Source organism: Misgurnus anguillicaudatus, chromosome 17 (assembly GCF_027580225.2).
Source record: "Misgurnus anguillicaudatus chromosome 17, ASM2758022v2, whole genome shotgun sequence".
NCBI lineage: Eukaryota > Metazoa > Chordata > Actinopteri > Cypriniformes > Cobitidae > Misgurnus > Misgurnus anguillicaudatus.
The window spans coordinates 27,804,107-27,818,424 of record NC_073353.2 but is presented as its reverse complement, the minus strand read 5'-3'; the positions used below and the strand labels follow the sequence as shown (position 1 = coordinate 27,818,424).

The following is a 14,318-nucleotide window of genomic DNA, read 5'->3' as shown; positions in this document are numbered from 1 at the left end:
ACATTCTTGTTAATATTCAATTCTACAGTACATCTTCAAATTGTATTTTAAAAACAGTCCTTAAATTGTTTTGCTCAGATATAGCCTAATAGAGGGTATGCATTGACGTCACTTTTCTACGTGACCACGCCGGAACTCGCCCTGTTCAGTGGCAAACGTTCAACAAGATGACTAGCGCTGCGTCCCAACCCGCATACTTCCATACTATATAGTAGGCGAAAAGCACTACTTCTCGTACTCTTTGCCTACTATATAGTATGGAAGTAGGCGGTTTGGGACGCAGTGTAGGCTTGTTCGACTTCATGCGGCGGCGCAAGAACCGACGGCCGAGTGGCTTCAAAGTACCGCGAGAATGATTCAATAAATCATATTTCGTCTCGCTCTCGCGATACGTTGACGTCATCTAGCTGTCGGTTTTGCGGTGCCGCATGAAGTCGAACAAGCCCTCTGGTTTTCATAGCGGCTGCTGCGAAAATGCCAGTAAAACTGACTATTATCAGCTTAAATTGAATTTGGTTGGACTTGATATCAGAGGTGGACAATACTTAGTTACATTAGTTACATTTTTCTGTGCTTTATTAGGGTGTTTGTATTGGGAAACGTGTTACTACATTCTAAAGCATATATAGAATATACTGTGTATTCTGTAATATTGCATATTAAAATTTATTTAATACCTAATTACATTAAAATGTTGTACTTTTACTTGAGTAAAAGTACGTTAATGTAGCCTACTTAAATATTAAATGATAAAGAAAAAAAATGTATTTATGAAATCTAATAGAATAAAAATGATGATAATATGCTTTGGAATGTATGTTTTCCAAAGAAAAACACGAATACAAATACTTGAAAAAAATACTTTTAAGTAGAAAGTAAAACCTCTGCTTTATAGTGACCCTATCAACTTGTCAACCCACTGTGACGTTGGTAGATCTATTTACTTATCTTTTCAGTGTTTTTTAGCAGTCTGCTGGGCGTACACGGTGGGATTTCTGACGGTCGGAACGTCGTGAGCTCTCGCACACGACACGGGTGAGTTTATGCGAAAATAAATAAAACAAGTAGCCTATACGGCAAAGATATTGACTTAAGTGCAGAAAACAGCCTGGAATTTATGTTCTTTTGTATTTCTGTTTATGCATTCCGAAATTTCAATAGCCTATAGGTATAAAGGTGTTGCGGTGAAGGAATTTCCCTGACAGTGTTTTTTGTGGCTAAGTAACTAGCGCATATGCGGTTTTACCGCCTTAATATATCATGATTGTAGTGCCAAGTTAATATTAATATTGCTATTATTAATGTTACATATATTGTTGCTTTTTTATAAACATGACCGTTTAAAAAACAAATTCAGTGGGCCTATTTATTTATTTGGAAATGCAGAATGAGGAGCAATGATGTAAAAGCGCAAGGTAAGCTACACGTCTTTCCCTTTATAATTAAATTATTAAGACAATACATCTACAGCCAAATATTAATTTGTAAAACGAAAATCATTTAATTTAATATAAAGCACATTGTCTACTAGGCTTGTTAAGTGCAAATGTACGGACCCTCTGTCATTGCGGTATCTTGAAGTAAAAGTGAGCCCACAGCAGCATTTGTGCACCTGTATACTGCACAAAATAAATGCCATACAAAAGGCATTGCACATTATATAGGGCATTGTCACAGAAGGCCTATGTAAATTAATACATAGAAATACAAATATAGTATGAAAACAAATGAATCATTATTTAAATAAAGTTTCAGAGATAGTGTACATTTTTAGTTATTTAGATTGCGTCATCATTTCAGAACAAGCTTATGCTGCATAACAACTTACATTGGGCTATATCATGTGTTCCTTTGGTCGAAAATATGTAAAAAAAAATTGTGTGTAAAAAATACCGAACAAATACGTTTAAACTCACCTGTTAAAGCAGAATCTCCATAATAATGTGGGAAATGTCGTTTCCGCATATGATCATCATGTTTAATGTACTCTCTTGTTCGTTGACAATTTATTTTGCATTTATTATACGTGTATAAAGTGTAAAAAAATAAATGCATATCTTATATTAAACATGGACATTCCGTTGCTTATTATTCTCTGACAGCCCTTTTAATATCCATTCTTTTGTGAAACTGTATTACAGCGACTTTGGCACAGCTTGGATTACACAAAAATTGCGACATTCTTTATACAATCTGTTCTGTTTAAACCAGTGGTCTCTGCACGGAGTCTAAGCATTTTATATTTATTTATTACATATTTAATTGGCTTATTTTATGTTTACATTGTAAATAATGATAAAACATATTATCAAGTACAGAAAATCAATAAGTAAAACAAAAATATTTTTTTTACCTTAAAATAATGTCGCGACAGCCCTTTTAATATCCATTCATTTGTGAAACTGTATTACAGCGACTTACTGGCACAGATTGGATTACACAAAAATTGCGACATTCTTTGTATATCCTGTTCTGTTTAAACCAGTGGTCTCTGCACGGAGTCTAATAATTTTTATATTTATTTATTACATATTTTAGTTGGCTTTTTATGTTTACATTGTAAATAATGATAAAACATATTATCAAGTACAGAAAATCAATAAGTAAAACAAAAATATTTTTTTTACCTTAAAATAATGTCGCGACAGCCCTTTTAATATCCATTCATTTGTGAAACTGTATTACAGCGACTTACTGGCACAGATTGGATTACACAAAAATTGCGACATTTTTACATCCTGTTCTGTTTAAACCAGTGGCCTCTACACGGAGTCTAAGCATTAGGGGTCAAGCCCAGAATGGCGAGACCCCTATTGGCATTGTTAGTTTTCTTATTATTATTATTATCTATTATTCTTCTTCTTCCGCCATTTGCGTCTATGGCAGCCAGGGATGGGCAGTATTTCAAATACATGTATTTAAAATACGTATTTGAAATACAAAATAGTATTTTGTATTTTAAAGCCTTTGAAAAAAATGAAATGTAATTTGTATTTAAATACATTTAAGATGAGTATTTTTGTATTTTTAAAATACTTTGAGCCAGTCAACCAGTCAGGGTGCTGTTTTCATCCATCAACTAGTTCAGACCAGACACCAGGGGCACGTTCAATCTCACAACGGTGCACAACGTTTTGCTACGGTTTCCGGGTTGAACGACACGTTTCCTGGAAACGGTGTGCAACGGAATGCAACAGGTTTTAGAAGCGTTTTCTCTTGTTTGGTGGGTGTGTCAGAAATGTCGGCCCAATCAGCGGCAAGATGTATAAAACCACGCGGTAGTAAAGAGACAGCTCGATCAATGGGTTCAAGTTGGAATGTTGTCTTTCATTCTGGACGGCAAGGTCAGTGACTGTAACATTGAGGGTCTTTTACAGTATTAAACACACATTTATAACGATTTCATCAGGCTTCAGAAACATTTAAAAATGAACACAAAGAATGGCCTCTCAGCTACCGTAGTTGCAACTCTTTCGTCATCACAACAGGGCGTTCAACGCATCACCGTTTCTGTTTAATAAACGTTGTGCAACGTTTTGTCGGGGCTGAACGCAGCCCAGAGTTCAATATATCTGTGCAGCTTTTAGTGGGCATTAATTTAAATGTTGGAGTGGGAAAAAAAGCAAGTGCGATTGCGTTATTGGGTGTGATGTGATTTGTGTTATTATAACTGTCGCGAAAGGAAATTCAAATTCACACTTGCACGTTGGCAGGCAGTTTAATGCACGACTGAGAGAGTGTGAAATGCTGACAAATAGGTCTACACTATTGACTTAAAGGAAAACCACCATTTTTCAATATTTTACTATGTTCTTACCTCAACTTAGACAAATGAATACCGGTACATCACTATCTATTTTCAACGCATGGAGGAAGAGCACTTAGTTTGCCGCATTTCAACCTCAGCGCGCAGTAACATCTTCACAGGAGTGATGATGTTACTGCGCCAGAGGTCGAAGTGCTGCAAACTAAGTGCTCTTCCGTCATACAATATAGTTCTAATTTTTTATCCACTTAAAAATCCACATGTTTTATTTTGTGCCACCATACTTACTCGTGTAACTGATCATGTAACAGTCTTTGAATGGGGAAAACATTGAAGTGTTTGGTGGCTTTTAAATTCTTCCCTGTTTGGATCCTAAGGAATAAATGGGACTAGGCTAAATGCTAACACATTTATGACACGCTGTGCAAAGATGAAGTGCACGTATTGAAAAAAGAAAGGTATTTATTCATTCATCTAAGTTGAGGTAAGAAGTACATAGTAAAATATTGAAAAACGGTGGTGTTTTACTCTAAAGGCCCTTTCACACATGACACGGCAAGTGGTGGAATCAGCACACAGTTGCTGATTTCTTTTATGCTTTGTGCAGTTGAAGCCTTGTTTACACTTTTGCAATTCACATGGCTCTACTCTACGGCGTAGAGGCACCATCTATTATTTCGGTGCAGTGCCCCCAGTGGTCAAGTCATTTGAGGCTATATCTCAACATTGCTTAAAGGTGCTGTACGTAACGTTTCTACTTAAACTAATCCATTTTCAATTGCCTGTGTGCGAATGGGTTGTAATATCACATTAAAATGATCCACTTTGCGGGTTTTGCTATTACCTCTGAAAAAAAATATTATTATTTTTATGTGAAAGTAACGGGCCGGATTTGGCGCGAAATCCAGTGACGTCACCCGCATGCGCGTTCCCGAGCCTCTCGCCTCGTCTACTGACTTTGCGCTCAACAGCGACGACACTGTCTGATAACAGACTGAAACGACCTGCTCCCAGCACAACACAGACTCCAACACAAACTTCACATATTGTGAAGAAAAGTTATCTGCTGAAGCTCGTAAGGCCAAACGTGAATCGGATCAACAACGGACAAAAACACGGATTAACATTGGCAGGGCATTTGAATTATGGAGAAACCTCCGCTTTGTTTTGGGTATAAAAACGGATCCGGAGTTGGCTTTCATCCTTTTGGACAGGTAAGCTAACATTACTACAAAGCATGTCAAATATATTTCCATTGTGCTTTAGTTTTTTAGACGTTGTTTCGGTTTGCTAACCTTCGCTTTAGCGTGTGTTCGCCCAGGCGTCGTCGATCGATGACGTAAAACTGCAGACGCGTTTGTTTGCGTGCGTCCGCTTTTTAAAAGTCTTTAAACTCATGCAGTCTGACATTGATGGAAACTGAGATTATACAGTGTGACATGGACTTAACTTCGATATTGATCACACAGTGTGGCAAGCAACAACCCTAAAGGACTAATAGCACAGTGTATTTACTGTTATACTGAAATTGTTCAGTGTAGTTCACTAACCGTTTTCGTTATCTTACCGTAAATGTACATACCTAACACCACATTACACAGGCTAAATGCAGTCAATTAAACGTTGCAGTGGGAGTTTACCTGAGTTTCCAGCATGTTGTGTGATGCTTTCTCCGGTGTGTTACATCTCAGTTTGGCCGTCGCTCATGAGTTCGAGCACGCGCTTGTAAACTTAATGGTTGCAATCTAAACCATCACCGCTAGAGGCCGCTGTAAACTACATACAGCGCCTTTAATCATATGTATATTAAATTTGGTGGGTGTCATCACAATCATGCCCATCTATTGTTTTGGTGCAGCGCCACCTAGTGGTCTCAAGATTTGAAAAATTGCTATTTTTGCCTTAATCTACTGAAAACTTAGATCTAAAATCATGACAGTCATTACTGATACTTCATTCTGTGCCCTTTTTGGCTTGACCCCGGCATCGCTGCTTTGCAGCTATATTTTTTATATTTATTTATTACATATTTTAGTTGGCTTATTTTATGTCTACATATTTTCAAGTACAGAAAACCAACAAGTAAAACAAAAAAGTTTTAATATCAAAAAGTAGCCCTCGTTTTATGCATTGTGGTAGCCCTTGTAGCCTATAATCAGAACAGCAGTATAGCCTAAACAACTACACTCTCTCCTGTTTCCACACACATCCAAAACTGTGACCGGACATCACAAATACACGTATGACAGGTTTTTCAGGCAAAGAAGCTGATCAAGAGGTCATCACTGAAAGGACCTGTCATATTTGTCATGATGTCCAGTCACCAGAGTGTGTGCGTGCGTGAAACATAGCCAGCTAGAATTGTCGTCTCAGAATTCTTGTTAAAGCAACACTAAAGAGTTTTTTTTTACCTTAAAATAATGTCGCAACAGCCCTTTTAATATCCATTCATTTGCGAAACTGTATTACAGCGACTTTGGCACAGCTTGGATTACACAAAAATTGCGACATTCTTTGTACATCCTGTTCTGTTTAAACCAGTGGTCTCTCCATGGAGTCTAAGCTTTTTTTTATTTATTTATTACATATTTTAGTTGGCTTATTTTATGTCTACATATTATCAAGTACAGAAAATCAACAAGTAAAACTAAAAAGTTTTAATATCAAAAAGTAGCCCTCGTTTTATGCATTGTGGTAGCCCTTGTAGCCTATAATCAGAACAGCAGTATAGCCTAAACAACTACACTCTCTCCTGTTTCCACACACATCCAAAACTGTGACCGGACATCACAAAAACACGTATGACAGGTTTTTCAGGCAAAGAAGCTGATCAAGAGGTCATCACTGAAAGGACCTGTCATATTTGTTATGATGTCCAGTCACCAGAGTGTGTGCGTGGGTGAAACATAGCCAGCTATAGAATTGTCCAGATTTGAGGCAGTGCCACATTTGTCTTTTTTCTTCTGTGTTTTGTCACCTTCTGATTGGTCAACTTTAAGTGCATTGCCAGATCGTCTCATTCACCCGCACCAACACTACGAATTTATACCGACAGCTCCCGAACTTTTTTGACATGTTTAAAAATTATCGAGAGGTCGTGAGGTGCTCGTAACCTGCTCAGTTCAAAACTACAAACTACAAAAACTTGCTTTACCGGCAGACCTACATCCAATCAGAGCCAGCTTTGCTGCAGTAGGCAGGCTAAATTATTTACGACAGCTGTAATGGACAATTCCGCTTCCAACTTGTAGGGGGAGCAAAGAGCAAAAACTCGTTAGTGTTGCTTTAATCTGTTAGTACAGTCTATCGCACAACAGCTGTTTTCCCCGTGTTTCCGCTGATTTCTCACTGTACTCAAATTCTGCGCTCTGTCTTTTGCCACTCAGTGAGTGTAACCGCAGGCCCTTTCGCCGAAGGTGACGTCACCTGCATACCCTCTAAACGTGTTCGACTTCGTGCAGCGCTGAACGACATATGACAACAAAGCACCATGAAAGGTACTCGTCTTCAATAGTTCTCGCGGTACTCTGATGTCATATGCTGTTTGTTCTGCGCAGCGACTCTTGAAGTCAAACACGCCCATCGCAAAAGTGAGTTGCGTGGCCGTATGTGATGACGCAAGGTTTTCATTGTACGCATGCGCAGACATGCGGAAGCAGTGGACGGATTGTATATTCGAGTGAGCACATATGGACAGGTAAATAAACCTCTAAACATTGCTTTATTAGCCTTATCATCACATTGACGTTATAAATATGTATTGTGAACCCTAGAGAGTGGAGCTGATAGATGTACTCATACATTCAACATTAAAAATATATTGCGAAAAGTGTTGGAAATGTTGAAAACCACCACAAACTGTCAATATGTAAGATAGAATGTGTAGACATACAGTTATGCGTTAGATTTTTATTTATTTTAGATGCCCTATTAAGGTTTCAATATTTAACGACCGTATAAATACAGTAGCTTATATCTATTTCTATGAGTCATTCATTTTGAGGTTTCCTGTCTAATTTAGATAAACAACATATGCTGTAAGTGCATTCAAAGCAATGTCATTTCCTACTTATGACATCACGTCTGTGTACTTTTTCATCCGAACTGTCTGTACAGTTTTAGCCACAATAGTATTTATCTCTCCTATTAGTTAGTCACATTCTTCTGAATGTCATGAAAACAAAGCATTAGACAGGATAGTGTACTTTGCCTATGAATTGGTATTTGAGTGAACGTGGTGCAGTAACTTACCTGTTTTATTATAAGAAATGTTTATTGTTTATTGAAATGTGTTACTATTTATTGTACTGTCATCAACTGTTAGGGGTGCACCGAAATTTCGGTCGCCGAAAATTTCGGCCGAAAATGCCATTATCGGTTTCGGGGCGAAATAAAAAATCCAGCCGAAAATGAATATCAATCGCGCCCCTTCAATCCCTGCGCTAGCGCTTGGGTTTCACTCACGTTCAAGCTGTCGTCAGGTCGTCACCCACCCCTCCCCTCCGTCAAAGAGTATAGAAGCACAAGACGGGAAACTCTCATTCGTTTTGGCAACAGTCATAGGTGGCGCTTCAGTAGCGCGGCCGCCATTTTGGAATGAAAATTCTCACAGCCAATTCATTCTCAATTCATTCTCAGCGAATCTCACAGCCAAATCAGAAGCGGAATAGTAAGTTTCTTAAATTAAAATTTTGTTCACTTGCTACACCTACAGGAAACGCTGTATTGTCTTGTATGTATGTGTTGATTTGTTGTTGTTATCAGTTGTGGGATCCAATCATTAAATAGATACACATTTCAGGTAGTTTTTTTCTTGCTTTATTATGTAATTCTATTTTATGCTACTTTACACATTTACTACTATTATTAGTTACCAACTCCACTAGGTGTGAAATATATTTACATATCAATCCCCTGGATCCCGCTACAAACATGATGCATTGCTCTGTCTGTTATCCTATTTTTTTTTACTTAATCCATTTCGAGCAATTCAGATGTATATGTGTGTATATGTATGGAGCCAAAATATTATGTGTGGATGAGTTTATGTCGGTATGTATGTATGTAAAATTAGCCTATATAAAAGTGAAAGACTTGTCTAAATATCTGTAAATAAGCTGTAAAAAAGGATAAATAATCACTGGTCTGATTGTATGTTATTATGTGTTATTATTATTCAGTTTCAATTTGATCTTTTAATGTAAAAAGTAGCTGATATTGCCATCACTTCTAGTTGACTCCCGAGTCTCCCTCATTCCAAAATGGCGGATTCGTGGGGCTGCTGCTGGGCGCAGGTGTTGCAATGGAACGTTCTATTGAGTTTCCTCTCTTGTGCTCTATACTCTTTGCCTGCGTGCTCAAGCAGGTTTCACTCAACTGTTTGCACGCGTTTGCAGCAACACGTATGCGGTGTGGATGTATCCTCAAAAGGCGCAAAAATGAGCAGCTTTCTTTACGCACAGAGGCACATGCGGTTGAATGTGTCCGGTCCAGACGTGATCATCACAGTATGGCCTTCAAAGATTAGAACTCTTGATGTGTAAACTTTAGAGAGAGTCGCGCTAATGTGTCTCATACTGTAATCCATTAACATACATTTGGCGAATAAAGCAATGAAAAACAACGTAACGTTTTTATGTGGAGTGACTGTTTCGCTGTTTGGGATTCGCCCTCAGTCTCTGTGTGCGCGCGTGTTTAAGTGCCCTTAATAGTGCACACACGAGAGACGTGTTTCCAAAAACAAGCGAACATGAAATCTTTCTGTTATTGACAGGGCACATATAAACAAAATTATCTCCACAGTATTCTTTTTCTATAAACATTTGTTTATATCTTATATATAGATTACAGTAAAAAACCAGTCTGTGCTTAAAGGTTAACCTACCATACTTAAGTCTGTGTCATTAATGTTAATCAAACAACACATGACAAAGAGACAAATAGCTCTAAAAATAATAATATATTTAATTTATAGAATAAAGAGTGTTATGATTTATATAATTTGATTTCTATACCTAATGATAATTTCAGACCTTATTAATGTACAACTTTGTTCTTTTTTTTAAATGTTTGCAATTTCTTTATTTGTTATTAGATTTTTCCCACCCGCTTTTTGCTGATCTGAAAAATAATCTGATCTGTGCCTCAAAAACTGTAATGTGATCCGAACTGTAACATTTGTGATCTGTCACACCACTAGTAAAGTTAGTACACGGTGATAGCCATAATTGCAATTGTACTAATAATTGCCATAATAATTTCTTTCGGTGTTTCAGTTTCGGCCTTGGTTTACTTTTTTCGGTTTCGGCCTAGAATTTTCATTTCGGTGCATCCCTATCAACTGTATATGATCTTGTTTTTTTCTATGACTGATTCCAGATTGTGTTCTTCATAATGGCTACCTCGTCGTCGTCTTGCCATCGTTGCAGTCCTTGCTGCCGGCTATGCTCCAGATCTTCATTGTACACTTTGGCTCTCGGCCTGGGTTTCATCACCTTGGGAACTAGTCGCATCATATTACTAAAATTTTCAGCCAATGAAGGTATTATGTTGCAGCATAACAAAATCATGGACAGAAACCGGTGTATTGATACAGTTTCTTGCTGCTGATAGTTTATCACTTTATTGTTTACTTATACTTGCAGAGAACCAATATGACTTTCAACCTGCATCTGTGAATTTAATGGCAGAGGCCATTAAACTAGTATTTTGTTTAGTAATGTCAGCACGGGTGGTCATTCGAGGTGAGCCAGCTTGAACTTTTAGTCTCAAAATACCACATTAAAGATGCATTCTAGTTACATTAAAAAGTGCTTTGAAATGTTTCTGTTTTTCGAGAGGGCCGCACTTATAAAGATTTGGGATCTTTTCTCAGTTACCTGAAATGGTCTGTTCCGGCATTCCTGTACTTCCTTGACAACCTCATAATCTTTAATGTGCTGACCTACTTGCAACCTGTATGATATACGCATTAATTCTGTATGGCAAAAATACTTTTTTGAGTAGTTTCAAGTAATGAAATTTACTAATCACACTTTTTCTAATGTTTTAATAGGCCATGGCAGTATTATTTTCCAATATTATCATTTTCACTACAGCCATTCTTTTCAGAGTCGTTTTAAAGTAAGTGCTGACATGAAACTATTTATTTTCCCCATTAATTTCAAATCAATATTGTTGACTATGCATATGTTGACCTGCAGGAGGCGCTTGTCTTGGGTGCAGTGGGCATCTTTGGTCATTCTGTTCCTGTCCATTGTTTCCTTGACCACTGGGAATGGTGACCAGCACGCCATTGCCGTACACGGCATCCACCCGGCCCACATTTCCAACTCCTCCAACAGCTGTCTGACATTCGCCCACCCTAATCATCCTAACCATAATTCATCAGAATGGATGGTAAGCTTGCCACGTAAGCTGTGGGACAGCCAGCTTATCCAGAAGCTCAACAGCTTTGGTCTGGGTTATATCCTACTGCTGATGCAGTGTTTCATCTCTGCACTGGCCAACATCTACAATGAGAAGATCCTCAAGGAGGGCGAGCAGCTGATGGAAAGCATCTTCATCCAGAACAGCAAGCTGTATGTGTTCGGTGTGATCTTCAACAGCCTCACGCTCATCCTTCATTCTGAGTACCGTGACCTATCGGTACACTGTGGCCTCTTCTACGGTCACAACATCTTTTCCATCGCGTTGGTCTTCGTCACAGCCGCCTTTGGCCTGTCTGTGGCTTTCATCCTGAAGTTTCGCGATAACATGTTTCACGTGCTGACGGGTCAGATCACAACGGTGATCATCACGGCGCTCTCTCTCTTCCTCTTTGACTTTAAGCCGTCAAAGGATTTTTTCCTCCAGGCGCCTGTTGTTTTGCTAGCAATCTTTATCTATCACAGCAGCAAACTGAAGGATCCAGAGTACATTTTGCAACAGGAGCGATTCAGAGTCATCAATGGCGACGTCTTTGAGAGGTCGAGAGGGGTAAGGGCCTTGAGTGTATTACCACAGTATTATCAAAACTATTATCTGATTTAAGAACCATGGCTATCTTTAATGAAAACACAATTTGGAATAGCAAAGCCCTACCATGTATAATTGCATTATTTAGATTAAATAAAATAAATGGTGCGGGGAATTACTTCAATAGCATGGTTAAGCTTCGTAATGAAGGATTTGGTGTTGTTGCATAGTATAATTATATCCCTAAAGCTCTTCTTTTTAATAAGCTACAGAGTTCCAGTTAACTTTGTTATTTGTCTAATAAAAAACAGTGCTTTGATTCCTACATAAATGTTCATTATTACTGTTCATGGTTTTTTTTCAGGATGGAGAGGAGTTGGAGAGACTAACCAAGGACAACACAGAGAGTGAATCGGAAGAAGAGTCTTTATAAGTCTGTACATATATGAATTAAAAACATAGTGTACATATTCTTAAATCAGCCTATATATGTATTTATATATATGTATTGTGTTATGTATTATATTAAGTGATTGGTTTGGTTACAAAAATGTTTGGGGAACAAGGATGTATAAGCCTTTTTGGTATTGCTTTCACTACATTATATTTGGACTGTGCTTTGTTTAAATAAGGACATGAAGTGACAATGAAAGCAGGTATTAAGGTGAAGAGTTTGGTTCCAAAAAGCCATTTTAAAAGTAAATTCTTAATTGTACGGAAAATCCAATATCCGCTGTGTTATTCTGTCATCTTTTCTCCGTTTTTTTCCAAAACGCAGTAAACGCCGCTACCCCGTTTCTGCAGAATGCAGTAAATCCGCTCATCAAATCACAGCGCACCATTCCACGCATTGTAAAAAACAATGGCAGTGTTTTTCTCACAAAGTCCTAGTTTTCCTCATCTTGTACTTCGTGATTAACGAACAAAATAATACTTTGATGGCATTGATAAACCTGTGGTGTTTTTTTGTGACGGGAAACAAACGTAAGCCATCAACATCTAAACGCCAGAGGCACTCGGAAAAATGCCGGTTGCTTGTTTCTCTCATGCTAACACATTGATCCCACGGGATCTTGTGAAAAATGTTCCATTATTTTACGCAAAGCCAATAAAAATTGAAGGAGGACCAATACATTTTACAGCTGATCGCGGTCAAAAAAGTTAATAACCGCAACAATGACAGTGTTCTTAATATGACCAAGTAAGTGTTTGTATACCAGTGTATACCACTAGTCAACTAATTGAATATAACATGGCAAAGATGAATGCACATTTATATATTGATTCAATAGATTTATAGCATTTTGGAAAAAAAACTTGGATCATGGATTTATTGCATTTTGTGGAAAAATAATCAGTTTTTATAATAAATCTTTGAAAATCAAATTATGGGTTTGAATTTTTCATGTTTTTATAACCTAAAGATGCTATGTGAAAGTTTGTAACAGAAAATAGTGGTTTTCATCTTGTCACTTTCCTGGTATAGAAAACACGTTTTTACCGAAATTAGTCAAAATGGATTTATTGCGTTTTGGAACCAAACTCTTCATCTGCTTTTATTTGTATTTGTATTATTAATGTATTAAGGTAATATACTTACATTTTAATGTAAGTATACTTCTCTAATGGGAAAATTTGCAATCATCTATGTTGTGTCATAGTCAGTGTATATGTTATATTTTTTGGTTCTTGACATAGGACCTTAAAAATCTGGGTAACACTTTACTTGAAGGGGTGTTCGTGGGACTGACATGACACGTGTCATGAACATGAAGGAGATTTTATGCACGTTTATGACAACTATCATTAAGTGTCGTTCGTTTAATTATGTCATTTTTGATGCAAAGATGACATTGTTTGGGATGTCTTTGTTATGACAACTTGACATTAATTAATACTTTACAGCTTGACATTACCAAGACAACATAACTGACCACTATTTACCAGTGATACAAATTGGATTTGTCATTAAAATGTTATTAAGTGTTAATACTCTGTCATATAGTTTTATAACAGCCTCATGAATATTTTTTGTGACCTCAACTACAGTGGTACAAATATAATTTGTCATTAAAATCCCATTAAGTTTTAATACTATTTTTATAACAGCGTAATTAATATTCTTCTGTTCGTAATGTTTCCGCCATGTGTTTAAGAAATAAAATCAATTATTCAATAATAATAATTAAAATTGATAAAATTATATTTTATTGCATTTGGAGACCGATTCACCTAAAATTAAATGAAAACAGTACAATAATGGGTTAAGTCATGCAGCGTTGGGTCCACATCACTGGAAAAACAGTTAGTTGCATTAAATTAATTAAATGTTTGTTGGTTTTTCGTCTAAGTCAGAAAATTTCACAATCCTTTGTGTAAGGAAGAACAAGTTCTGTTAGTTGTCAGTTTTTTTATGTATTGTGCACATACATAAAGTTAAGAATTATCTTTTGCCGTGGCATTTTGTTAAGGTTTTTATAATTATTTGTAATAGATTTAACACTTAGTGACATTTAAATGACATTTTAATGTAATGTTAACCCATAAAGTTAAGTATTTTCTTAAGTTTAATCATTATTCTGCTATGTCATGTTTA

The 14,318-nt window shown here is 37.0% G+C and overlaps 1 protein-coding gene across 4 annotated transcripts; it reads left to right on the top strand.

Annotated features, from left to right (window-relative positions):
- The first annotated feature begins 906 nt into the window (after positions 1–906).
- Positions 907–14,276, top strand: slc35a5 (solute carrier family 35 member A5). Of its 4 annotated transcripts, none has more exons than XM_055215218.2 (7): positions 907–1,035; positions 10,145–10,307; positions 10,411–10,509; positions 10,604–10,722; positions 10,821–10,888; positions 10,969–11,743; positions 12,087–14,276. In XM_055215218.2, exons 2-7 carry the CDS (start codon positions 10,160–10,162, stop codon positions 12,153–12,155), a joined length of 1,278 nt encoding a protein of 425 aa, XP_055071193.2. In that variant the 5' UTR covers positions 907–1,035; positions 10,145–10,159; the 3' UTR covers positions 12,156–14,276. The 4 variants fall into 4 exon arrangements, with proteins under 4 accessions (XP_055071193.2, XP_073711372.1, XP_055071192.2 ...); XM_073855271.1 differs by lacking the exon at positions 907–1,035 and adding an exon at positions 3,115–3,344; XM_055215217.2 differs by lacking the exon at positions 907–1,035 and adding an exon at positions 7,377–7,463.
- Positions 14,277–14,318: the final 42 nt, after the last annotated feature.

Bases quoted from the DNA above. Each gene is read 5' to 3' on its own strand.
- slc35a5 (XM_055215217.2), top strand. From the start codon at position 7,404: ATGCGCAGACATGCGGAAGCAGTGGACGGATTGTATATTCGAGTGAGC. The intron at 7,464-10,144 runs GTAAATAAACCT...GACTGATTCCAG, and splicing joins GAGTGAGCACATATGGACAG to ATTGTGTTCTTCATAATGGC. The intron at 10,723-10,820 runs GTATGATATACG...ATGTTTTAATAG, and splicing joins TGCTGACCTACTTGCAACCT to GCCATGGCAGTATTATTTTC.